At 42.8% G+C, this 26,686-nt stretch overlaps 2 protein-coding genes across 6 annotated transcripts in view; one reads left to right on the top strand and one right to left on the bottom strand.

Annotated features, from left to right (window-relative positions):
• The first annotated feature begins 1,938 nt into the window (after positions 1-1,938).
• Positions 1,939-13,533, top strand: CHGB (chromogranin B). Of its 3 annotated transcripts, none has more exons than XM_074927845.1 (5): positions 1,939-1,996; positions 7,062-7,105; positions 8,419-8,512; positions 10,237-11,984; positions 13,120-13,533. In XM_074927845.1, exons 1-5 carry the CDS (start codon positions 1,954-1,956, stop codon positions 13,201-13,203), a joined length of 2,013 nt encoding a protein of 670 aa, XP_074783946.1. In that variant the 5' UTR covers positions 1,939-1,953; the 3' UTR covers positions 13,204-13,533. The 3 variants fall into 3 exon arrangements, with proteins under 3 accessions (XP_074783946.1, XP_074783857.1, XP_074784030.1); XM_074927756.1 differs by lacking the exon at positions 1,939-1,996 and adding an exon at positions 2,408-2,532; XM_074927929.1 differs by lacking the exon at positions 1,939-1,996 and adding an exon at positions 2,515-2,579.
• Positions 13,534-17,604: 4,071 nt separating this feature from the next.
• Positions 17,605-26,686, bottom strand: part of TRMT6 (tRNA methyltransferase 6 non-catalytic subunit) — a 16,849-nt gene continuing 7,767 nt past the window's right edge. For 2 of the 3 annotated variants that reach the window (XM_074926878.1, XM_074927037.1), the window contains 5 exons: positions 25,893-26,257; positions 25,570-25,655; positions 21,447-21,549; positions 21,275-21,361; positions 17,605-18,597 (listed from right to left, as the gene is read on the bottom strand). In XM_074926878.1, the coding sequence (XP_074782979.1) occupies positions 18,424-18,597; positions 21,275-21,361; positions 21,447-21,549; positions 25,570-25,655; positions 25,893-26,257 (815 nt within the window). In that variant the 3' untranslated portion in view covers positions 17,605-18,423. The remainder of the gene's footprint in view (positions 18,598-21,274; positions 21,362-21,446; positions 21,550-25,569; positions 25,656-25,892; positions 26,258-26,686) is intronic. The other variant, XM_074926958.1, reaches the window with a different exon arrangement.

Genomic DNA, 26,686 nt, shown 5'->3' with positions numbered 1-26,686 from the left:
CACTGCTTTGAAAACATGGGCGGATTTAGTTAAATGCAGGCAAGGTTCTTGGATTCTCTCTGTTTGGTTTTCCAATGCTGGCAGAAAAGTCTGTGGGATCATGTTCTGAAATCCTATGCTTGGGCGCTGAAGATGGAATTAGATACCTACTCCATCCAGTTTTGTCCTTGCTCCTGTCACAGACCTCTTGGGTGACGTCCTGTAAAACTTGCAAATCTTTGTAACCTCAATTCTGATCAAACCTGAAGACATTGACATGTGCTGCCATGTAGACCCTGATATAACTGGTGGCAAAACATACCCCAGCAGTGCTTGATTCTTTGGATCAGCCCACACAATCAGACTTGATTCTTTGGATCAGACCCCTTGATTCTTTGGGATCAGCCCACACAATGCTGAGGTGAGAGTGAGTTTCAGAGAAGTCCTATGAGTCAAATACAAATAAACCGGCACAGAGAAAACAGCCATGAAGCCCCAGTGATTGCTGCTGCAGTACAAGGGATGGATTAGCAGCCACCTGAGGCAGGGGTGTGGGACTGCTTAATCTCAGCTGCCTGTTCTGCAGCAAGAAGGCTTCTGTAGTGGTGGTTGTACTGACTATCAAGAGGACTTGTGCTATACAGGTACTTAGTATGAATACCTCATAGATACTAAAATAGCTGGCTATTTTTATTCAGCATCTTTGTATCACTTGCCCCTTTTGTCATGTCCGAGATAAGTATAGCCAAGCAAATGCTAGAGTAGAGCAGTTACACAGGTGCAATTTATAGACCTTGGGAAGCAGAGAACGCTTAAAAGGGAAATGCTTCACCTAAAATTCTTTCTCATAAGCAGCTGAGGAGGTTGAGGCCAGGCTGAATCCTCACACAGACAGAGGACGACATGGAGCACTTGGAGCCACTGAAATTCTTCATAGTCTTTTGAACTGGGCTCTCAACTTCCCGCAGTTGAGGCTGATGATTTCCAAAGAAGCATCTGCCTGTGGAAATGGGGCTTGTATAAAGAGGGGGAGGTCAGGGAAGCAGAGAAGATGTTGCGGTGTTGATTTGCTTTTCATGGTGACCAGGTAACTGGTTTCTGTTATGTTGCAGAAACTGTTATCTGAATGCAAGGTGAGCAAGGTGTCTGGCTTTGCCTCCTGGAGTTAAAGGCCGTCTTCTGAAACAAGCTTCAAATGGAGCTGAAGTTCTGGCTTCCTTTATGCACAGATGGAATGGCATGTGAGTTTTACTGGACTGTTGTGTTTTATATATTTAAAGGCTATATGTTTATAGCAGCCTGGCATTGTTAATACACAATATAATAGCACACAGAACGGTAATAGGTAACTGCTGTTTTGATGTGTAGATCCATTGTCCTCCATGAACACTGGCAATTAGAGGGCCACCTGCTTAGCACTGAGAACAAACGGAAAAGAACAACTGAAAAATACACGTAACTTGGAGATGACCCTCTAAGAGTTAATGAGAGGAAAAACAAAACAAGTCCTAGTCTTCTGATGTCTTTGCCTGGCTCTGAAGGGAACTGAGGGGAGCATTCAGACTTGCTCAGTGGAGAGCTCATCACAGCTTGTCATTCGTGCTTTCCAGTCCAGCAAGGACTAGTTGGGGCAGTGGGGGCTGTTCAAGAAAATTATGTAAAACTTGATCTCTGTAGGTTTACTCTGGCTTTCTAGAGCATCATCACAGTAAATAAGAGGTTTGCCTGTGGAGATGGATGCTAAGAGCAGTGATTTCCCCGGTAAAACTCCTGAGGAATGCTGCATGTCATTCACTCACCCGATGACATAAGTACAGGGATCACTTTCCTGCCGTTCTCTGGTTCTGGGTTTGCTGTGTGGGGAGCAACGATTTGAGTGGAAGGGGCAGAAACCTTGCAGGAAAAAGATTGCTACCGTAGCACCTGGAGACGGTTCGATCGGAAAGGGCTGCGGGAAGGCAGCGGTGATTTCCCATGAAAGCTGTTCCAGAGGGATGGATTACTGCACCTCCTCCCTGTAGGTAGAGGCTCTGCATCCTTTGGCGGTGGGAAAGACCTGAGGATGGTACCTCATCCTCCGAGCTGGAGAAAGGGGCAAGGGAAACCCCGCTTTTCCCCTTTTCTGCGGGGATGGCGGGGTGTGTGTGTGTGTGTGTGTGAAGGGGTGTTGGGAATATTAGGCGGAGAGCAGGAGGAAGAGATGTTGGTGGTTGCGAAGAAAGGGAAAACGAGCTCGGCTTTCCCAGCCTGGGAAAAAACTTCACCCATGCTGGCGAGCCGCGGGGGCCAGGCCGGAGCGGGGGGGTGGGGTGGGGGGGCGGCGGGCCGCGGGCGTCCCGCGGCTGCAGGCGGCGCCGCGGCTGGGGGGGGAGAGGGCAAAGGGGGAGGGGGCGGCGGCTCGGAGTGACGCAGGCTCCCGGCGGGGCCCCCCGCCCGTCTCCTCCGCCCCCGCTCCCCCCTTTAAATAGCGGCGAACCGCGGCGCCGAGCCGAGCCGAGCCGAGCATGGGGCCGCTGGCGCTGCTCGGCCTCCTGGGGGCCGCCGCCCTGGCAGGTGAGCGGGAGCGAGGGCGCGCCCTCCTTCCCGACCCCGATCCCGAGGTGAGGGCGGCCGTGGAGCTCCCTCAGCGGCGGGTCCGGCGAAGCCCGCCTTCGCCGTGGGGGTGAGGCGAGGGGGAAGCCCCATCGGGCGCGGGATGGTTTGCGGAGGGGTGTGGGGGGCGGCTGTGTGTGTGGAGGGGTTTGTTTCTGAAGAGCGGTGGAGCCCCCCCCGCTGCCGGAGGGGTGACGCCATCGGTGGGTGTATGACGTCACGCCCCGCCCGCCCTGCGTCACCCCGGGGTCGCCCCTCGGGCCGGGCCCGTGCGAAGGAGGGTGAGGGAGGGCGGGGGGCAGCGGAGCGCCGAGGGGGGCCGCGGGACCTGGCCTGTCCCCTTATGCTGCACGAGGGCAAATCGGCTACTTCTAATTTATTTTTCTCCCCCAGTATAGTTTCCACAAAACCTCCTCGGTATAATTTTATTTGAGCAGTTGCTGCTAGATTTGTGCCAGCTAGTTCTCAATAACTGGGTGGTGGTTGTAAAGTAGCAGGTCTGCAGCTTTAACGTAACAAAATCTTTTTGGCAGACGGCATTAAATATTAAAACTAATCTGTGAAATTAAGATTAAACACAATAGGATGAGGGGATCCCTTGGCTTTGCAGCTTTTTGTGCATCATTTCTTGAAAGAATCGGTGTCGTTCTGGCTTGAGTAATTCTGCTTTGGGTGTCCACACTGGAAATGCTTCTGGGACTTGTACAGAAACTCTTACAGTGAAGTTGACTACCTTCAAGTGCCTTTATTGTAATCAGTGGGGGGAGGGTGGAAGATGGGGAGAGAGACCACAACCAGACCAAGCTCACCAGACTTATTCCACAGACACCGTGGGGATTTCTTACCAAATATTTTTCCTGTTTATGCCATCAAACGGGTCAGGTACCTCTTTACATCCTTTTTGGCTATCTTGCTTTCAAATGTCAGCCGGAATTAATGAACTAAGGAGTTTGTTTGGGTCTGGAAGTCAGTGAAACATTAACTTCAAGAACTTTCTAGTGCTCCTTCTGCAAATCAATATGCCAGAGTTTCCATGATCTTTCCTAAGAAGGGTTTTTGATGAGCAATGGCACTGCACTGAGTCATCAGCATTAATGAAACAAAGCCATGTGGGAATTTCATCAGGGACCCACCAAAAGATCTGTCCCAATCTTGGAGATGCAAGCAAAAGCCACGTGAATTTGTCCAGCATTTCTCATGCCTTTTTGTGATCTTCATCAGCTCTCAGCACTTCAGCAAAATGAAATAATCTGATCGGAACTGCCTAGGCAGATTTGATTCAGGGGGTGAAAGCAGACCCAGACCTCTGCTTCACTTTGTGGGTCTGTGGTCTGTTTTTTCTGTGCGGGCAGGGGAAACGTTTTCATCTCGGTGCGCGCTCTGACCTTGTTTCTGCTGTGAAACCCTGCAGTTGTACCGTCTGCTGTGTCCCTGCAAACCTGGCGGGCGGTTGCCCTGCCACCTGACTGTGTCAGCAATGTTGGGGCGATGGCTTCACCCCTCCTGAGCACACATGGAGAGGAAGGCAGAGGTGTTGGCCAGCTATTTCCAGCTGGCAGGTGGACCCAAGGGAGCTCTTGCCAGCTGGCAGGGGCTAGTGCTGCCAGCACCAGTGTAAAGTGGGGCATGCTGGCTCCCTGTGGGCTATCGTTGCTGGCAGAGCAGCTGCCTCAATATATTATTACTTCAGGCTCTGAGATGGATTGGATACTCGTTCCTCTGAGCAGGTTAATATGACGTATGTCTGATACCATTTGCTTCTTCTGACATTGTTATGATTGCTTAATGCTTCCTCTTCATCTATGCATGTTGGCTTTCATCCTTAACCAAGCACTTGCTTAATGGTCATTAATGTATCTGTAAATCTCCTCGAAGAGATGGGAGCTTTAGAATGACAGGGCCAAGACAGTGAGTACAACCTGACTTTATATTCCTGCATCACTCACACAGCGCTCAAGAGGCAACCCAAAGTTGGCACCTCTAATAGCAAAAGACATTCAGAAGCTTGTCTGTTCTGTGCATCAGCTGGGTGTAGCCCACAGGAGATGTGCTGTGGCAGCATCACTAAAAGAATAAAATGAGATGTTGGCCTTTGCATGTCGTGATTCCTGATGGGCTGGAGGACTAAAGGAGCCTTGTCAAGAAGGCAAGGAAGCGTGTTCTCCGCCCTGCTTACATGTAAGTGGTGACTGTGAGCAGCTTGTGCTGTAAGAGCAGCATCTCCAACCCCTGCGGGATTGGGAAAGTGTCCTTTTAGTCGATAATGCTTTTTTTAGTAGAAGGGTCTCTGCTGCCAGTCTCTGCCCCCACGTGTAAGTACATCCTTCTCCTCTGTGGTCAGATGGATGATTCAGGAGGTGAGACTGGAGTGGCATCAGCACTGTGCAGTGTGGTGGTTATTTGCATACTAGGTTAGTAAATAAAGTAACCTAAAGCCTGGCTCAGTCAGCACTGAACGCAAAAGATGGGGGAGAGGGTTAGCTCTGTATAGCACCATCTCCTCCACACACCACCTGGCGTCCTGGGGAAGTGATGGGGTGGGGATGCAGTGCTATTTTAGGGGAATCCCTTCTGTGCTATCCTCGTGTGGGTTCCCTTCTCTGATTGCAGTTGTATACGCAGAGAAGAGACGGGGGCTGGAGAAGCACATTGTTACATGTGCATTTGTGGGAGTAAAAATAGAGGACAGTACAAATACCAAGAGAGATATTACTGTATTGCGTTCAGTTATTACATGCAGAGTCACTGCTGCGAGGGATGTCTGCTTCCTCTGCAGTCACAGAAAAGAACAAAGGTTTTGCTGCTTTCAGTAGTGCAAGGCTGCATACTCCTGTCCGCTTTGCAGGAAACTTCCTTGGGGCAGCATCGGTTTTCCTGACACTGGAAGGTAAACTGACTCCCTTCAGCTCCATAATCTCCTCGGTGTTTATCTGTTACTGAAAAGCTCTCGCTGTCCCAGCCAAGCAGTATTGCAGAGAGAGTGATAGATGTATTTAAGACTATCCTGACTTGTGTAAGAACTTCAGAACTGCACCCCAAGCTGTACGCTTGTGTACTGTGATTGTATACTGGGCAGTAAGTCTGTGAAGCCATGATACAGTAAGCCTTGCTTCTACGTACTCGTGTGTGGCTGGCAGACTTGCTTAACTTCACTTCTGCAAATCTCAAGGTGGATGAGATTGACAGGATTTATTAATAATGTACAACAGCCAGGCTCATTAACCAGCTGGAGACATATTGCAGCAGTGATGGCAAAATAAAGCAGTGTGGAGGTTTCATTTACAACAGCAAATGCTTTCCAAAAGCAAACCGTAGAATCCCAGAATGGTTTGGGTTGGAAGGGACCTTAAAGATCATCTAGTTCCAACCCCCTGCCATGGGCAGGGACACCTTGTAAAGCCCCGTCCAACCTGACCTTGAGCACTTCAGGGAAGGGGCATCCACAGCTTCTCTGGGCAACCTGTGCCAGTGCCTCACCACCCTCACAGGAAAGAATTTCTTCCTTATCTCTAACCTAAATCTACCCACTTTCAGTTTAATACCATTACCCCTCATTCTGCCCCTGCACTCTCTGATAAAGAGTCTCTCCCCACCTTTCCTGTAGCCCCTTTCAGTACTGGGAGGCTGTTACAAGGTCTCCCCGGAGCCTTCTCTTCTCCAGGCTGAGCACCCCCAACTCTTTCAGCCTGTCCTCACAGGGGAGGTGTTCCAGACCCCCGATCATCTTTGTGGCCTTCTCTGGACCCACTCGAGCAGGTCCATGTCTTTATATTGGAGCCCCAGAGGGGGATGCAGTATTGTATACCTTGGACCATGTACAGGAGAAGGGATACAAGGAGGTGTTAATTACCCCACACGTCCTCAGGACAGAGAGAGAGAGACAGGTTGTGCTGCTTCCATCTGGAGTAGTGTTTTCCACTAGGATTTGATTTTTTGCTTATTTCTTGGGGTGATAACAGACAACCCGGTGAATGGAAGTTTTCCTGTCCCTTCTGTCTCTGTCCTTCCTTCCAGGAGCTGCCACCTATCCAAGCGAGACAGAATTTCTCCTATAGGATTGAGACAAGCTTTAAAGCCTTGAAGAATGGTCTCCTACTGGGGAGGTGCTAGTGGGGCACCCAGAGCCCCTTGTAGAAGCCAAAAGGTTCTTGGGGTGCAAACAGGCCTTGCTTGTTTCCTGGGTTTTTTTTAAAACCAAACGGGTACAACTATATGAAGACCTGACTTGGAATTTAAACATTACTTTCTATTTTTTGGTGTGTAGTCTTCTTGTGTGACATGTTAACATGCCTGTTCTCTCCTGGTAGGCTACAACTTTACATTTCTTTTCCATCCTGAATAAGAAAAGATGAACTGCAAAATGTGTCTGGTTTACTGACATGCCAACCCAAAACTTGAGTAATCTCATTAGACTGATTTGACTGAGGACTCTTGTCAGTGTTGCTGGTTACTAGGATTAATGAATCTGTAATAATTTCTTTTTCTTCTAGGTGTCAGCACACTTCCAGTGGAAAAAGACCATATTGAAGAAATGGTGAGTAGCTGTATGTCAAAACAGATTTCAGAAAATATGAGTCACGTGCTCTCCATATTTTGTCTTTAAACTCAGGGTAATGCTTTTTTTTCCTAAGGGTAGACTCTTAAGACATCATCAGTGATGTGGAACTGGGAGTCCCTTTAGCTGTCAGAAGATACCTGCATGCACTTCAGTGCATTTGATGAAAATGGAAACTGGCTTCTTCTGTCAGTGTGGTACTTTTGGAATTGTATGTTGTACAGCTGCCTGGAAAATGATCTGAAATATTATTTGATAGTACATGTTATTGGACTGTAAAAAGTGAGATGGCAACTTTGAAGAAAGGTGAAATACCTACAGTTAACAACTATGGAATGGACTTTCTAATGTAGTTCTCCCATCTCCTGCTTTGGAAAGAGATTCTTAACCTGTTTGATTAAATAAATGTCATTAGCTGCTCTCAGCACCTGTAACCTGACATCAGACCCTTTCCACTGGTTGACAGTGTGATCATTTAGATTAGGAAATACCTGGTCATAACTAAAAAAAAGTTAAAAGACAAATGGCTATATAAATGTTTTATTGTCTCCTCCCATCCAGCCACCCAGGTTGTCAGGCTGAAACTCTCATAGTCCTGATGGTCTGAGCTCACAACCAACAGCTTCAACACTTGATCATTTTGCATGAATTTGTACAGAAGAGCTACTTTGGCAGCACTTGGAGTTAGAGGAGGTTGTGTGACTTTCCTAAATCAATTTCCTCTGCTTCCAGAAGACTATCCAGTTGAATGTTGAGTGCTAGAAGAGGCAGGTCTTACAGCACACACCCATGACAAGACATGGAGCGTGTCACTCAGAGGATATAAGGCAGTTTTGGTTTGTCAGCAATCGAACCAATGCTGCTGGGAACACCTCTTCAGCACCCTCATTTGGACAGATCCTACAGGATGATCCTCATCTTTTGAACGTGTGTTGTGTTGGTTTTTTGGGGTTTTTTTTGTAGGGCATTGTTACCACATGTCGTTTGACTCTCCTTTGTACTGAATAGGGTATTTAATATTTTAAAATGTACAAGAGGAGCCTGTTACCTGTGCAAACAAAAGAGAAGATAAAAAGAGCTAATGACTATCCTCTTCATACTGGTATGGGAGTGAGGACCAAAGCATTTGTTGCCCAAATACACAGAAAGTTGTGGTAGAGCTGGGGATTACTCAAAACTCATAAATATTAGCCTGAACTCTAATCCTAAACTAGCTTTCCTCACTAACTGGGTCACAAGTAGGATTTCCATTTTTGCCATGAGTATTTTTTCTTTTATTTTGTTTCTTCTAGATAACACGGTGCATAGTGGAAGTTCTGTCCAATGCACTATCTAAGACAAACGCACCACCAATTAATCCTGAATGCAGAGAAATCCTGAGGAAGAGTAAGTACAATGTTAATCTGAACTTGTGAAAGGAATTTGGTAGATGGATTTTCTGTTGTGTTGGAGCTGGTGGACTGTTACTTCAGCCTGTGTGAAACTGGTGCCTCCATATTTCAGTGTCAAAATTCTGATTTCTTTCTGTTTCATCTGTCTTGCTCAAAGAGCAAACAGTCTGACCTGGTAACTGTCAGGGATTCTTGGCTAACACGTCTCTTAAGCCACCTGGAGAGTGTGAGAGAACTAGACAAACTCTTTAGGTAGCCTGAGATGTCAACAAAGGTGACAAGGTTTGGGCCACATGCCAAATGCATCCTGGAGGGCTGGAAAAACTGGCTTCAAATAACTGCCACTTAAATCAACAAGGCTCCCATGCCTGGTGGCAACTGAATCCATGCCCAGCTCAGGAGAGCAGAGTCTGACACTTAGCCCAGAAATGATTAAGTTTGTGGTACTGTTTCCAGAGGTCTGCGACATGTGCTTGAAAGCTCCCCGTGGGAGTGCTCATTTCAGATGAACTCATCCCTATAGCACGGTGCTTGGCTGCCTTAATGTCGAGGTGTGTGCCTTGTGCACGCTTGAGTACTGGCTGTAGTGAAGTGTGGTTAAGTTTGACACTGTGCCAAGCTGCAAAACATACATCTTTCTTTTCTGCCCAGTTACATTTGTTTGATCACGGAACAATGAAAAGGCTCTTGAACTTACCTGCCAGCAAGAAGTAATAATGAAGCCCCTTTGTCTCCTGCTTGTTTATAGAGGGAATAATGCATGGTCCTAATACAGTCATCAGAAAAGAGTGGTTTGGGGCTTTGGGAATACATGTATTTGTATCTCACTCAGCCCCAAATTTCTAGGAGATGCTGAATGCCATCACGCATCAAACTTTGTTTATGACATTGTTAGTTTCAGAAAAAAAAAAAAGTGTATTTGCCATGTTTTGGAAAACAAAAAAACACTTACTGGAAATAGAGGTTTGGTTTAGTACCATATTTTTGCCATTAGACAGATCTCCAAGAATATCAGATAATGAGAAGCTTTTCAGAGGTAATGAGCTATTTAAAAATCTGTGCAGCTATTGTCTGAAAACTCGTAGGACTTGTGATCTATTTCTGTTGTTACTCAGACAAAAGTGAAGCAGAAATACCTTCATAAAAATATACTGTTACCGTTGTGGTCAGACTTGCTTACTTACAAAATGCAGACTTAGCATTTTGGAAATAGCAGAGGAGCATGATTTGATTAAACATAACTATTGCAAAGTAACATTTTTTTTTTTTTCCAGTCAATTTAGAACTTTGAAAATTTGCTAAAAGCCCCAGATATTTTCAAATACCTTGAAATGGATGGTTGTAATTTTTTATGAATACGTGATGGATAAGGCCTGACATTCAAAGAACTGAATACAACTCCAGATTCCATTGATTTTTAATGGGAATGAGAGTTAATTTAATTGAACACTAAAAATGCGATTACAAAGAAGAAAGCCAAAGAGGAAAAATTATTCTGAAAATGTCAGTGTAAGTTTTAAAATGCCTAATTAAATGAAAATTAGTTAATGCTTTTCCAGACAAACTTACAAAATATCAGAAAATTATTAAGAGCAGAATTAAAAAATTAATCCTGTCCAAATCTTCTTGCTATGTTAGGAAGCCAGTTATCTATTTAAACTGAAATAACGCTTCAGTGGAGAGTTGGATTACTTCATTATGCTGCTTTTGTTGTTGTAGGTGGTAGGAATGACAGAGAGAGAAGTGAAAACAAACAACTTGAAGTGAGGCATTTGAAAGAGTCAGAAGAGATTGAAAAACATCATACTGGTAGCATGGAGAAAGAACAGAGTCAGGCAGAAGAGGAATCTAAAAAGTACATGAGAGGAAGTGATGAGGAGAAACTTGCTCACGAGGAAGATAAGAGCAGGGAAGAGGAGGATGGACACCAAACACCTATTCAAGAAGAGAGACTTCATACAGAAGAAAAGAAACACGATCAGGAAATCAGAAGAGAGGAGAAGAGCTACCACAGTGAAGAAGAAAGCAAAGGGAGCAAGCGTCATGATGAAGAGGTAGAGCATGCTGTTCCCAACAAGAAGTCCCCGTCTGGAGGCACAAGCACAGAGGAGTTCCCTGATGGGGATGATCAGCACCCCATGGGCCACTGGCATTCAGAGGGGGGAATGCAGAGCCCTTACAAAAGAATTCATGAAGGAGAAGAGGGAGAGGCAGAGGAAGAGAGAAGTGAAAAATACCAACACGAGTCGGAGGAACGTGACTTCTCCCGTCAGCAAGAGCATGAAGAATATGGTGAGAGTGAAGAAACAGAGGAGAAGAAGCAACCCTACAAACCCAAACATTATCACGGGGAGCATAGAACAGGTGACTCCTCTGAAGAGGAGAGGAGCCATGGTGGTGAGGAAGAGGGACTGGCTGAGGAGTCAAACACAGAGGAGACCAATCTCTGGGACAAAGGGAACCACCATCAGAAACATCGTGAAGAGTCTGAGCAGCAGCGTGAAGAGAAGAGTGGTTATCATGGGAGGCATGGGGCTGAAGAGGTGGAGGAGAAGAGGCATACAGACCAGAGAAGGGAGGAGTACAGAGAAGGGTGGCAGCAGAGTGAACAGAGCAGTGAAGAAGAAAACAAAAGGCATCACCGCAGTGAGGAAAGTAATGAGAAATGGCATGACAAGAGGAGACACCGTTCTGAGGGAAGGATGTATCTTGGAGATGAAAGCGAGGAAGAGCTGACCAGGTATCTCGTTGATGGCAGCAAGGAGAAGCAGCATCATGCTGGAGGGAGATACCGCTTGTGGGACAGTGAAGGTGAAAGGTCGCAGAAGGCGTACGCTCGAGAGCGCGAAGGGCAGGCCAGAAGGCACTACAGCACTGAGGACAGTGTAGAGCAGCAGCGCTACCCTGGCAGCAGTGAGGAGGAGGAGAAGGAGGAAGTAGAACAGAAGCATCAGAGCAGTGATCAGATGGAAAATGAAGAGAAGAATATGGAGGAGGGAAGATATGCAGAGAGGGAAGAGTACAGAAGCCATCTCCCTGCAGAGAATGAGAAGAGAAGCACAGCATCCTACAGCCCTTTCTACCCACTGCTGTGGTGGAAAAGCCGTCACTTTGAGAAAAGGGAAAGCGCAGGAGAGCAGCGTCTTGAGGGCAAAGGGGAAGGCAGGCCCACCCTGAATGAGAAGAGTCTTTTCCCTGAGTATAATGACTATGACTTGTGGGAGAAAAAGCAAATCCGAAGTGCTCTGAACCACGGACGCACCGAGAAGAGGAATCTTGGCAAAATGAACAGATACGATATGAAAAGGCAATACAACAAGATGGATCAACTTGCACAACTTCTGAATTACAGAAAGAAATCGTCTGAATTCCCAGAGTTGTACAGTTCAGGAGAAGACTTAAAAAACCATCACATAATCAGGAACAACAGAAGGAGTCTGAACCAGAGGCCGCTGATGGGAGAGGAGGTGTGTGCAGGTGCTTCTCTGAAAAGCTTGGGCAAGGTGACTTCACAGGCACATTTCTAAATTCCCAAGGCAGCTGGTAAACTATGTGTGGAAAAACACAAACAAGATTTAAGTCACATTAAAAGCCAGATCTTCCATGATTTAAAAATCTGCTCTGAATGAATTCAGAGGAACTAGCCCAGGGCAGTCTGTAAAATAAAGACAGTGTGCATTTTTGCTAGCTTCTGTCTGCTCCAGGATGGGAAGAGAAAGGAGATTTTCTTCCTCTTTGGGGTCTCTCTCTAGGGTCTTACAGACTAATAAACCAAAGCTGCCTGCTGCAGCAGGAGCAGAGGGGTAATTAGCAAGCAGCACTTGGTTTGTCAGGTGGTTTAAAATGTGCAGTTGAAAAGTAAGTTGGACATTTAGAGTGAAATTCAGCTGTCCCAGCTGTAATTGTAGAGTAGAACCTGGCTTGCACTTGCAAGCCTGATGCATGCATGTAGTTTCCATTGTATGTGAATCCTTTTCTTGTTCAGACTTCCTCTTCTGCTTCAGGGTCCCAGAAAACCAAGTCTACACCCAGCAGCCCAGTGCTGCTTATGTACGTCGCTGTATCTGTTGCACAAAGCCAGGCTGGGAGCAGTGCAGCTTTAATACTAATTTATATAGAGGTTAAACGGTGTTAGTAAGTCATCATAATAAATATGAATTGGCTGCGTAAGGATTTTTTTCCCCCTAGCATCTGGTGATGTGGAGGTGTTCCTCTTCTACTGTGATGGCTGTGTGTCATCAGCCTGAACCACTGTGACCCTGAGGTTGTAGCTTCCTAAGGGACCTTCCCCTGGGCAGAAGCAACTGCCCGCTGCAGGGCACGGCAGCTGTGAGATACCAGGAGGTTGCAACGAGGTAATGGTGCCTGGAGGCAAAAAAGATTGAACTGTAATTAGGGCCAGCTCTCAGAATATACTCTCCCCTGCCCTAATTCGGTTAAAATGGCAAAAATCCCTGCTGTGCTGCTCTCAACATCCCTCACCCCAGCCCAGGGACCAGTAAGTAGCAGGTGACGTCTGCCTCAGAAACAGTCTCTCTTTTTCATGGACCAAAACATTTGCCAACGTTATTTGATGTGTAAAACACTCTTATGTTTTCACAGGAAAAAGAACTGGAAAACCTGGCTGCTATGGATTTGGAGCTGCAGAAAATAGCTGAGAAGTTCAATGACAACAGGAGAGGCTGAAGACAATCTGCTTTGGTGTTTCAAAGCTAGGTGTAGCTGTCCTCACAATACCTGTTTTTTGTGGTAAATTCACTGCCACTGGATTGTTGTTTGTCCTAAAACCAGGAAATACTATTTACTGTCCACTATAGTGTAGTGATTTATACAGCTGAAAATGTCTTTAATTTGCTATTATGCTATTGAGATCTGAATAGCATGAATTTTAGTATTATAACCTTTCATGGCAGGCAGATATTTTTAATATGCTTGTGAATATAATTGTGTTAGTGTTCTTTAAAAAATATATTTGTCTGAGTTTGAAATAATAAAAACCATTGATCTTGGACCAAACTTTCTCCTTGCTTATTTGACTGACTGGATTTCAAAGTAAACTGTATCAGATAGTGTACAAAATGTTGACTTGTGGTTCACCAATATTTTTTAAAAGTCAGAAGGAGCCTATCTGTGCCTTTTATTTGCCAGTTAGCAAGAGCATGGGAGGTAAGAAGGAATGCCAATTAATTCACTCCAGTAACTCAGAGATGTCCTGTGAATGATTTAGTTCTGGAAATCAGTCGTTAAAGAAGCAAAGAAGTTGCATGCTTGTTAATTTGGAAAGCACACGGTGGTCAGAATCGATGCATTACGCAGCGCATTGGTTTTGCCACTTCCTCGGACTAAGTAGTCCCATTAATTTAATTGCCCCCAGAAGGTGCTTTGCTAACGTGTTCTTCCTGCTGCTGCAGGCGCGCAGGGCTTGCCGAGAAGCGTCCCGGCGCCTGTGCGCTGTGTTGGAGTGGGGCTGGTCAGACACAGGGCGAGTTTGGTGGCACCCAGTGAGCTGGGGGCAGGATGGGCTCTGTGTAATGGAGCCATTTTTTTACAACACTACGAAGCAATAAAAGGAACAGTCCTGTAATTAGTTTCAATTACTCCAAATATCTGGGGTTCAATTTAATTTAACTTGCCCAACTGTGTGTTTTACAGACTTTCTGCTGTGACAGTGTCTTCGGACACCTGTGTAACACCACACAGAGGAGAGAGGTGCTATGCAAAGAATCCAGCTGAGTCACGTTATCATGCAGTAATAAGTAATAAATGTGCAGTATCTATCATCTCCCCTTAACCCATTTAATCCACCTCACTAAAGCACAAACATACTCTCTGATTAACTGCAAGACAACACAAACTGGAAATATTCAGTGCACTGCTGATCCTTGAAGTGTGCAAGCATGTCTGTGGCGAGGGATTTTGGTAAAGACCATTGTGATGTTTCATCTTGTTCAGTTAAGGTACATGAAGGTTGAATCCTGGCTCAAAAAAAGTCAACAGAATTTTGACTTCAGTAGGACTGTGGTTTCACCAGACTTTTCCAGCAACAGTAAGGAAAGTTAGAAAGTATCCCAGCTGCAGAAATACTTTGCTGTCTTCAAATTCTGAGACTCTCCCTTTTAAAATTTACACCACCATACAGCAAGTATTGCAGCACAGTATTTTTCCCCCAGCTGGTACAAGAGAAAGCATGTCTGTGAGTCTAAATACCTAGAAGCAAATAGTTTTAGTTCTAGCACAAGAAAACTTTATAAATTGTTCAAGAATGCAAATTATGATTTTTTTCAAAAAAAGGTGATGCTTATGCAAAGATGCATTCATGAATCAGCAATGTTTTGCTTAAAAACATGCCTCTTGAAAGCCTTCAAAAGCAAGTATCATCCACAAGCTTTGTGACAGCCCTTTTACCTGCCGCCTTATGTTCTGCTTGTGCCGCTCTGCGGGGCCGACGCCGCAAGCACCAAGGGCCAGGCAGCTGTTCTGACGGCTCCTGCCTCTTCCGTTTTTATCTACACATTTGCATTGCTTGTTCCAAGATGGTTTTAAACAGCCCCGCAGTACAATTTACATTCATTTGCATTAGTTAAAGGCAAATTGCATGGGTTTGGCATTGAAGCTAGGTGGTAAGATTTAAAACGAGTACTGGTGTATTAAGATGCATAACCTTGTTCCAAGACATCAAATGAAGCAGAAATGGTGGGTTTGGCAGCTGAAAAAGTGTAGTCTCGCTTCTGGCTCGTGCAGATGGTAAATGGTAAATTTGATGTGTAGTTTTAGCAAAACACAGGAGTGGTAAACTTGGTAACTACTTATTTCTTCTGTTATTTTTAGCATATTTACGTAGCGAAGACAGGGGTATGTTCTGCTCTGTGACCAAAGGTAGGAATAAAACCAGGTGCCCCTGCCAGTTCAGGTGCAGCGCGGCCTCCACCGCCCAGGCAAGGGGTGTCTGTCAGAGCTGCACAGGCTGTTGAGAGGCTGCTGGTGGCTGAGGATGGACTTTGCCAACTGACAGGGAAGGCTGAAGCTCCTCCAAGGCCAAACAGCACCCGCATCTCCTCTGTCCCCCTCACCGGGCAGGTTTCAAGCTTGGATGGTCACTTTAGGAGGCACAACTAAGGGCCCTCACTGCCAGAGCGCAGAAAAACAATTGCTCTTTTCCGGTGGAAGTGGCCCGTTTCAAGCTGTAGGCAAAGTTTTTTAAGAAGTGCCTACAAAATTTCCTTGGTGCAGCAAACCTGACTGCGTGCTGGAACTCTCCACCAGAACCAGGCTGTCCGCTGTGTCCGAGGGATGGCTTCTGCACAGCTCCAGGGTCTGAATGTTAATCCTGCCTTAAGGATCCCACCTCTGGTTTAACCGCCACTACCTTTCCCCATACCTTATCTACACATCACTGACCAAAATTAAGTTATGCCCATTGTTATGTTTTATACTTCCGGAGATAAAAAATCCTTGGACATTCTGCTTTGAGGCTCCAGTGATTACCAGGTTCCCTCTTTAGGAAGAATAAATCCAGGCATGCAAGTATCACCTTCCTCTTCCTCATCCCCCTCTGTCTTTTCTTAGAGCTGCTTTTCATTACATCTGTTATTTTCAAAATGAGATCTCACAGAGTGCACTCCCATTCTTGTTTGTTCTGTTTTCCTTAAGTTGTTACTTGTAAAAAGATAAAGGCTTCCTAGAGTTTCAGGCAATCATAACTTGCATTCCAACAAAGCTTCTCTCATTAGTCTTTCGAGTTTCATCTATTCATGTGTTTCAATTAAAATAGGAACTATTACATTCAAATTGTTCCATCAATTTGAAACATCAATAATTCTAAATATTTTTAGAATTTAAGGATTTTAAGAATTATTTCTAGGTTTTTTTACTATCTTTCATCGGTGCAAGCATTATGGCGCATTTAAAAAACAGGGAACAGGATTCAGTCTCAGTGTTAATGCTAGTGAAACAAAGCCAGTTTGGCTTTGATCTGAAGTGATTTTTTAGGTGTTCCACTACTGTTCATTTCTCAAAACTGATCTTTTTATTATACAAATAAACCAGATTTTTTTCCTCAATTATTATTTTTAGCACATTATATATGATAAAAAGTATGATTTCATATGTATGTTGGTTGCTTAACCTAAACTTTACTGTTTTTACACCTCTGTAGCACTAAAAATATGAAAGCCGTATACCTGCCAGCTCAGTGGAAATGGCAGAGAAGTACCTATGCCCACTTTACAGGTAAGAAAACTGAAACAAAAGGTAATTTTTTGGAACTAATCTCCTGTCTTACACCATTTCATAATTTTCTTGCCTTTCCCTACCTTCCAGGCTCCTATCCACTGCTTTAAGCTAGGTCATTTCAGCATTTCATCAAATACAAGTCCCAGTCTACTGCAGGTGCATATAGTAAAGGAAAACTGATCTTCCCTCCCCACCTTTTTCCCACTAGTTCTTGACAGAAGTTGAGAAATCCAGAATCTAAAAAAAAACATCTTCATAAAAAAGACATTTATATTCCTTACAAGTGCTTTGGAACACTTACACTGTACAGAAGGCCAGAGGGGCAAAGCAAATTTTTCAGATCCACATGGCTGGTGGAATAGAGAGGAGATGGTGAAACCCACCATCTCTGCACTGGTGGGTTTTTCATGTAAGAAAAGAAAGAAAAAGGTTTCCATAAAAATAGGGGGGGGAAAAAAAAAAAAAAAAAAAAGATGTAAGTTTACAAAAACCAGAAAAGAGGTAGACAAAATCTCGAAGAAGGTATGTTGTACCTGTTCACTAAGGTTCTTTACACAAAATATAACCTGTTTTGTTCTGAGCTAACGCTTTCCTAAAAGAGCATTACTCTTGTCGATGCACAGAATGTTATAGCTTTATGAGTCTGACTACCTGATCCCAAAGCTCCAGATTCTGCCTGACGAGTAAGTTCAGTAATGGAAGGCATGTTCTGGTGCCTCTACGAGCTGCTGTGGGCCTAAAGCTCCCCACTGTGGGTTCAATGGGGTGCGCCCAGTAAGGCTACTCTCCTCCTAAAGCCTCTGCTAGACCTTCTGAGTTCCAAAAGGAGGGAAAAGTAAGAAAAAGAAAATCTCATTAGGAAAAACATCCTGCAGTTTAATCAAAATAGCAAAGGCAAAGTTAAAAAAAAAAAAAAAAATAAAAAAGCTAGATGTCATGAAAGATAAACAGTAGAATAAATATATATACATAGAGCGGTTTTCAAAATGGTCGTATCTTAAAATAAAAACATATAACAACTCTTAGGAAGATGACGGGCAATACTAATAGAGACATTGTTTAAATATTTGGTATTCTGATTTATGAATATGCACTTTCTCTTCTGTATGCATTTCAGGAAAACATGGGGTCATGCTGTAAAGTTCCAGTATTAGTATTCTCTCTTTACTGTTCCTTTGGAAAGAAAGATGGATTATTTTTGCTGTTCATTCCACTTCCTTCAGTTACCAAGCCACTTCCTTCAGTTACCAGCCGGGTTCTGGGTCCGGAGGGAGCAGATCCCTACGTAGAATGTTTTACCCTGATGCTGTTCTGGGAAAATAGGAAGCTAACTTAGATGTCCTGATTTAGACTCAACCTTTTAAAAGATTACTTCATCATATTCAATTTTGGCAACAAACAAACAGAATACCTTCACTGATGCTTTATCTTCTCTTCTTTTTAGAGTTAGTGTGTTTTCAGTGGGATGTTTGCTTCCAAGGATTTTTGTTCTCATTCTGATCATAGAAACTGGTAAAGAGTGAGACAGTCCTCCCTACCGTATGGCTGCTGCTTTTTACTGACAGGTGTATGACAGGTACAATTTCTGTGCTGTCAAGAGCGTGGAAGATTTACTTGTTATTTTACTAACAGTAAGACTCCTGAGATCTAAAAACCAAATCAATTCTTCAAATGTTAACAATGAAGGTCTTGAACTTTGCATCTTTTAGACGATGGCTCTTCCATCTTCAGTGCTTCTAAACTACTGGGATCAGCTTTGCCCTTATCCAGGACAACAGTTATACCAGACAGAAGGTACCCTCCTCCTCCGCTCATTGTCAGTTTTGGATGGCTTCGATCTGGTAAGACCTTTAAAAAAACAAAATACAAACCAAACAAAAAACTAAGCATCTGTAAAAACTCACTCTATACGTGCATATTAAATTGTGTAATTTAAGGTTACAGTATAAGATGTCATTGTTTTTTCCAGCCACTACAACAAACAGCCATATAAAACGTGTATTTATTTTTAAAGTATCTGTGTACCAGAAACCTGTTCTAGAAATACATAAGAATACAGACTACTGCCTTATTTTCTGATTACTACTTCTTACTACTGATTATTTCTTCATGGCATTTCTAGCAAAATTATAAAGTCAAGGTTTGGGATACATGAAAGTCACATTAATGTGTTCAGAACTGGTGTACTTTGCATGAAACCACAGTTGGTCTAACAAAACAGTATTAATACAGTAATTTCCACTTCTGTCACTCTAAACTTTACATAACTACCCTCAAGGTGGGACACAGCAATGAGCCACCACTTTCAGCTACACTATACTTTTCTGTAAACGCTTTCTCCTCAGTTGTGCGGCTCCTTGCTCTGACTGCCACCACAGCTCTGAGCCGATTTCCACGTGTTCAGGAGATAGTGCAGTATTGTTCCAACCTGGACACAGTAACCCTTGCCAAGCCTAACTCACGTCAATGCCTTCATCTATGAATCTCCTAATCGTTCCAAATTTGGTTTCCTGATCAATAGTCGGTAATTGTGGCCACCCCTGAACTATGTCATCCCCTAAATAACAATTCCTTATGGACTCCAGAAGCCTACAGGCAAGGAGAAAGTTAGTAAAATGCAAGAACCTCTTCAGAGGTGGTGAGCTGCTCAGAAATCACACATGCTTCTGCCTCTCCACAGTTGAGAGGTTGTTGCACCATTTGCAAACATCATGTTCAAAGTCAGCCAAACAGACATTTTTCTCTGTGGAGATGTTTTCCTCTCTCATCTTGTTTTTATTGTTCAGTTCCCAGACTGGAAACTTCTTGTTACTTTAGTTCCAGGAAACATGTTGTTTGAAGACACTGATTTTGTAAGGCACCACCATTCTTAACATTACAAATTTTTTTTCAGCTATCAACCAACCAGAAATGAATAAACACTTGTAATATTTTGCTATGTCTCTCTTACGCAACACTAACTGTCCCTCACTTTAGGCCACCTAGCCACTAAAGCAGCACAACAATTAAATCTGTCAGTGTGCTACAAATATTTCAGCAAATGTTTAAATGAAGTGCTTAGTAAGAAAAAAAAAAAAGTATTTTAATTTGTTTCATTTCAAGTTGTTGCAATGAAGCATTAAAAACTCTTCAGAATATTTTCTCACTGCTCTCAGGTATTAGGCTGTTTGGAAATTTATTTCCGTTTTGTAATGTGATTTTCATTGTATATGTTTCAGGAATAGTACCTTCTCGACTGGCGTACTGTTATATATTTTTGAAAAGCTCATGTTATGAACTTTCACGCTGTATAACTAAATGATAATATAAACTGCGTTTCTGACAAATTTTGGAGGTTCGAAGTTCATATGTCAAAACAGCAATTTCAACAGATCTACTTCTATGAGCTCAAACTTGGACATAATGCAGCGCAAGCGCTCGAAACATCAATGAGGTACATGGCCAGGGAAGTGTTAACAAACGGACAGTGTGACTTTGGTTCCAAAAATTTCGACGTGGCAATTTTGACCTTGAAGATCAAGTAGGTCGCGAACGTTCTTCTGCTATTGACGATGATGAATCGAAGGCTCTGGTGGAAGCAGATACGCACACAACTGTTCAAGAACTTGCAAAAGAACTCAGGGTAAGCATATCAACTGTTTCTGAGCATCTGAAGAAGATCGGAAAGTCGAAGAAGCTCGAAAAATGGGTGCTGCACGAACTGAATGAGAATCACAGAAATCGCTGTTTTGAAGTGTCGTCAGCGCTTTTTTTTCGCAACCAGAACGACCCGTTTCTTGACCATATTGTGACGTGCGATGAGAAATGGATGCTCTACGATAACCGGCGATGATCGGCTCAGTGGTTGGACTGCGATGAAGCTCCGCAGCACTTCTCAAAGCCGAATCTGCACCAAAAGAAGGTCATGCTGACTGTCTGCTGGCCTGCGGCTGGTTTAATCCATCACAGCTTCCTGAATCCGGGGGAAACAATCACGGCGGTGAAGTACGCCCAGCAAATCAATGAAATGCACCAGAAACTTCAGCAGCTGCGCCCAGCACTGGTCAACAGAAAGGGTCCAATCCTTCTCCATGATAACACGCGGCCACACGTTGCACTTTTGATGCTGCAACGGTTGAACGAGCTGGGCTACAAAACTCTGCCTCATCCACCGTACTCACCAGACCTCTCGCCCACTGACTATCACTTTTTCAAGCATCTCGACAGCTTCCTGTGCGGGAGATGCTTCAGAAACCAAGGGGAGGCCGAAACTGCCTTTGATGACTTCATCACCTCGAGAAGTCCAGAATTTTATGCAACCCGAATAAATATGCTTGTTTCTCGTTGGCAAAAATGTGTTGATTCTAATGGGTTTTATTTCGATTAATAAATTTTATTCTGAGCTGAGATATGCCACTTCAAACATACAGGTTGATAAAACAAATGCATGAGCTTACAGTTTCAGTCAGTCCAAAAAACAATTTTCAGAGAGTGTTTCACTCCCTAGTATTCATGCAGTTTGACAGTCACTTACTGGAATCCTTACCTGGTAGTTTCGTAGCCACGTTTCAGACAGCTTTAGGTTAATAACACCGCCTCTTTCTCTCAGCTTTGTGTAACATTCTAATAATGGCTTAAAAAAACCCAAAAGAGTAGGTTATACAGCAGAATAGTCTCAAACTTGAACTATAACAGCTAATGTAACATGCTTGATTTACCTCTTTATACTGGCAGTAGACAACAAAAGGCCTTGAAGGAGCAACAAATTCCAATAAAGAAAGTAATAAAGGAGTGGGATGAAACTTGCTGGCTATAATTAAGCTGCAAAATAAATTTCATGCACGTTACTTTTCTGCTTCCAAAACCTATTCATCAAGTGGTGTTTTCTCCTACTTAGCAGAGAAATCAATTATAGCTTAAATGTTGCTAATCACCATGTTTTCATGGCTCTAATAACTCCCCAAATAAAAAAATGAAATCGTGATTTCCTACTTGCATAATTAAGAGGATAAAACACTCGTTCCCTAAAGTGCAGTATATTAAATGTGTTGCAGAAGTGCTCATTTAAGCCACTGAGCTCCACAATAACTCTTATGACCCAAGAAATTCCATGCTGCTTTCTCTACCCTAAGACCATTGTCCAAATGTCATTTAAATTTTGTGACTGCTAATTGTTGCTTAGAATGTAATCTCAGTCGTGATTCTTTAGACTGGGTGTTTTGCTGATTAAGGATACCAATTAAACTCAGACACCAGAGTGAACAGTGTAGGTGTGTTTTACTGGCGATAACCAAATAATGTAACACTGTAATACAGAAAACATGCAGTAAGAAAAGGCGGAATAATGCACCCAAAGCAACAAGTAGGAAAATCAAGAGTAATGCATTACTACATGAGAGATAGTGATTAAGAAGGATACATCACCACTTGCATGTTACCATCATCCAGACCCGCAGTCGCTGGGAGCCCCGGTTACAGCGAGGATTTGGAGAGCCTGTCCCGGCAAGGGGGAAATCCTACGCGGTGTGTCCACCCATAGGTGAGGCGTCCAAAGTCGCTGTGAGCGGGCCCAGCCTTATATACCAGAGATCAACAAGCCAGAATAGCTGGCACCTTTGTTTAGAGCGGTAAATTTCTGGTCTCATTCTCCTGTTGGATTCTGCCTGGCCAGGGCTCGGTGGGGAAGACCAAGGAGAGTTTCTAACAAGGCCAAATATGTGGGTTCTCAGCCTCGAACAAGGCTAAACAAGGGAAGTTGGATACATTCTCTCAGCATTTCATCCTTGCTACTGATTACATTCTAGGCTGCATCTTTCACTAGCATGTTTACATACTTTGTTAATGATACAGACTAAGTTAGCAGCTTCGGCTTGGGGCCTGTTGTTCAGGCTTCAGTATTTCAATGCTTTAGCACTTTTTACATCAGCAGAAGTGGGTTGTTATAACAGTACCTACGAGCACAATAGTTATAAAATATACAGGATCCATCTCTAGGTCAACTCTGGCTTGGGTCTGTTGTCCAAGCCTTAGCACTTCACTGGGTAATCTTCATTACATACAGTTTTATATTAAAAAGTTATTATTTAATGATAAAACAATTTAATGAGGATGACTAAAAATCTTTTAAGAAGAAATTATGTCCTTGCCAACTTAGACACTTCATATTTTATTCTTCATCCTCATTTTAGTACCACATTGTAACTCATACTTACAGATGCTTAAGTTTCTCTACAGGTATCTAGAGTTTTAATCAAAAATATCACTGCTAAACTACATTGCAAGAAACGGTTATTCAATGGCTTAGTAAGTTGTACTTGTTCAGAGAGAATGGGCTAATTATAGTTAAATTACTTCTCCAGTATGCGGTTACTATATGAAAAGATCCATCAGTTAATTAACATTTGTTCTCCAGGAGAAATGTACAGCACCAGAGATACCATCCAATTTACCTAACAGAAAGGAGATAAAAATTGATGTTCAATTTTCTAAACAGAGATAAAGAGGTGAGACAGTGTTTCTATTTCACTTTTCTGCTTGTCATGGCCTTGAGGGCTACAGATTTAACCCTAATGCTAAACTTCAAAAAAAATTGTGCTCAGTAATTAACCAAGTGGACCGTAAAGAAAAAAAGACTCCAGACTGTGCCTCAGAAGGCCTGGAACTGCTGGGAGCTCTGATGCTGCCAGGAGCTCTGCCAGACAACAGGAAGGTAAGTGAGAGATGAGAGAGGCTCTGAAAAATCAAATTCTGTTCTCTCATATGGCAGCATGTATTGCTGTTAGCAGGTCATCTGGTCAGCTACAAAAATAATGTAATGGCTGAGAGGGGAGAAGGAGGGGGTAGAAGAAAGGCAGAGAAGGGTAGAGAGAGGGGGGGTGGTCTAATCCTGAACACACAGAGTGTCTATAAACCCATCTGTGCTTTCATCGTATCAGAAAAATGTAACACTCTATCTTTAGAATGTCTTCTAAAGAAGAATACTAAATCTCTAAGGACTGTCTTCCTTTTTTCCCCTCAAAGACCTATGATAGAATTCAACTCAGAAATGGAGCTGAACAAATAGGTCTGGTAGAAGGATTTTTTTATCACGTAACAGCACAGAAGACATAAATTTTATTTAAATTGTATCTTCTACATTAAGCAGTAAACATTATAAAATTCAGGACTTGAAGAATTGTCCTAAAGTTGGTGCCCATCTTTACCTAACGACCAGTGTTTCTTTACACTGACAGTAAGCCCCAATCTTTGTCCCCACCTCCAGCGTTAACCAGCTTTCCCCTATCCTTTCCCCACTTCTCTCTTGCAAAACAGAACAAAATCCTTACTTCCCCGCCTGCTTCTCCTCATGTTCCAAGTCATTAGTTTGAAGCATTTCTTTATTCTGTGCCAATTCTTCCTGGCTTAGCAGTACATGGACCCTGTGGTTCTTGACCTAAACGGAGTGGGCTATAAAAGGCAGACACCTACAGAAAGGTGATCCTGACTGAGCCACCTGGGACAGTTCTCTCGGGCAACCATAGATTTCTCTCCCCGCCCATGCCAAAGACTTCCTAAAGCAAGGAATCACTCATCCCTTCAAGTATATAATTTGTTACAGCTTTCATGCATTACAAAAGAAGTATACAAGTGATTGAAAACAAATGAACAAGAGACAAAGAATAAACAGGCTTCCTTCAACTCAGACTTAATCAACAACCAAATATACTGTTTTACACTACAGAAAGAATCAAGTCAAGTCAAATATTAATTTTCGCTTTGCCAGACCATGCACAGACATTAATTGTGAGTGCAGGGGACAGCAGCAAAGCCACCACAAACGCTACCACTGTTTAGGCAGCTTACTGGTCCTCCACAGGCATTGCCAGTGGTGATGCTGCTGCCCAACAGATGTGTGGTACTTTCACAAGCCTCTTTTAACATCTGATTGCTTCAGAGACCACGGAATGACCTGTCTCTGCACATATACAGAAAAGTCTAATTCTACCACTTGAATATGCTAAACAAGTTAAAACATTTCATAAGAATAAAACCAGGAATTATACACAAGCATATAAACATAAACAATAAATGTGTATTAAAATCTATCCAAGCAGAAAAGCTTTATTCCCAATGAGAATTTATTCCGAGAATATTCCCATATCCTCATGAAGAAATTAATATTAATGTTAATAAATTAACTAAATCAATGTTACTTGATTAACTTAAATCACTTCAGCATTTGCTAAGAATGTCATGAAAAAGTGACAATCACCAAATGCTCTTACACTATTTTGGGGCCGAATTTCTAGGAATATTTTTATCATATTTGTTTTAGAGTTCTGATATTAGATCTTCACGTTAAATTGTTCATTGGGAACAACCAATCCTTGCTAAAGCAGGTAAAATGAAGTTATGTGGTTTTTTGTGTGTAAAAAATAAACGAGTTTCTAAAAACAAACCAACCAACAAAACCCCAGAACAACCAGCTTAGTTCAAATTTAATAAAACCTCATGTTCTACCTTGCCAATTAGAACAGTGTGATTTTTAGCAGCAGCCATTTTGTATTCAATTCTACCTGGATTGTGTTTCTCTGATAGATTTTTTTTTTTTGTAATGTTTACTCATAGCTAGTCAGAAAACTATGACTTAGATCATGAAATTTTAAACCATTTAAATAACAGAAAAAAGCTCAAGCAGGTAAGAACCAAACAAGACCCAAGACTTACCTGGGTTGACTGCTCCCTTATAAATATTAAAAAAAACCCACGGCATTTTTAAAACAACCCTTTTATTTGTTTCAAAGGAAATTATTTTCTGTAGATGTGTTTTCAAACAGAAGACCTTTCTGACTACAAACTCACCCATCAGCATTCTTCTCTCTCAACAAAGCAGCAGCTTCTATTAGCTTTTTCCTTCTTTCCCATTGTTTTCTTTGCTTTTCCCGAACCTTTGAACAACAAAACAAATAGTTTGCACTTTTAACTAGTAATTATGTATTGGATCATTATTGCATGGACTAAATTTTCATTTTTTGAATCTTAGCTGGCTTAACATAAGACAAAAGACAACTTCCAGAGTTCCATTTTAACACCTGAATGTTGTATTTCAGCATGTCTGATCTGATGGCAGAATTTTAAGTATATAGACACTGTAAAACTTGAGTAGCCATAATACACATTCTTACATTTTCTTTATTTTCTTTTTCTTTGATCTCTTTAAATTTTGTATCATCAGCATTAATGTCCATTGTTTCTTGCTCTTCTGTTTGGCTGATCTCCATAGCTGCTTCAGTAGTCGATTCCTCTTCTGCTTCATGTAGGGAAGTCTGCTTCTCCTCCGTCAATCCATTGATTTCTTCTTCTACCAGCACGTTATCTTCAGGTTCTGAAGGCAGAGTCTCTGTAGAAAATGTCCCAGAGAGGAGACTATCCACTTTGCTGAGAGGAAATTCATGAAGATTATCGAAAAAAGGTTTCGGAAATCCAAAACAACTGGTAGCAGCTCTAACAGGACCCCCTCCTGGATACATCTGAATAATGGATCCATAGCCTATGAGAGCAAAATAATCAAAACCGCTGGAAAGCCAGGATTTCTGCATACATTTATGAATAGGTAAGTAAATTGCCTGCTTTTGATCAAATTTAACAGGCTGCTGAAGTATGCCTCAAGGCAGAAAATCTTTATTGGAAGGACAAAAGTTACTTCAACTCAGAAGGACAAGGTAACTCAAAGATTATGCATCTATTAAACATGTATTTAGGATCAGCCCAAAATGTGTAAGTGGTGACAAACTGTTAGAAAAGCTAATTTAATTAAGAATTTAAAAGAAATATTTTCTACAGTATTTGTTACTTCTCACTATGGAGTGGTTTTGATAAAAAATAAAAGATAATTTAAATAGCATTAATAGGCAGAGAATTCCCTCAATATGCAGATTGCCCCTCTAAAGGGGGTGTCAGATGTTTAAATGTACTAAAA

This window comes from Athene noctua, chromosome 1 (genome assembly GCF_965140245.1).
Source record: "Athene noctua chromosome 1, bAthNoc1.hap1.1, whole genome shotgun sequence".
Lineage (NCBI taxonomy): Eukaryota > Metazoa > Chordata > Aves > Strigiformes > Strigidae > Athene > Athene noctua.
This window is presented reverse-complemented; position numbering and strand designations above follow the sequence as displayed.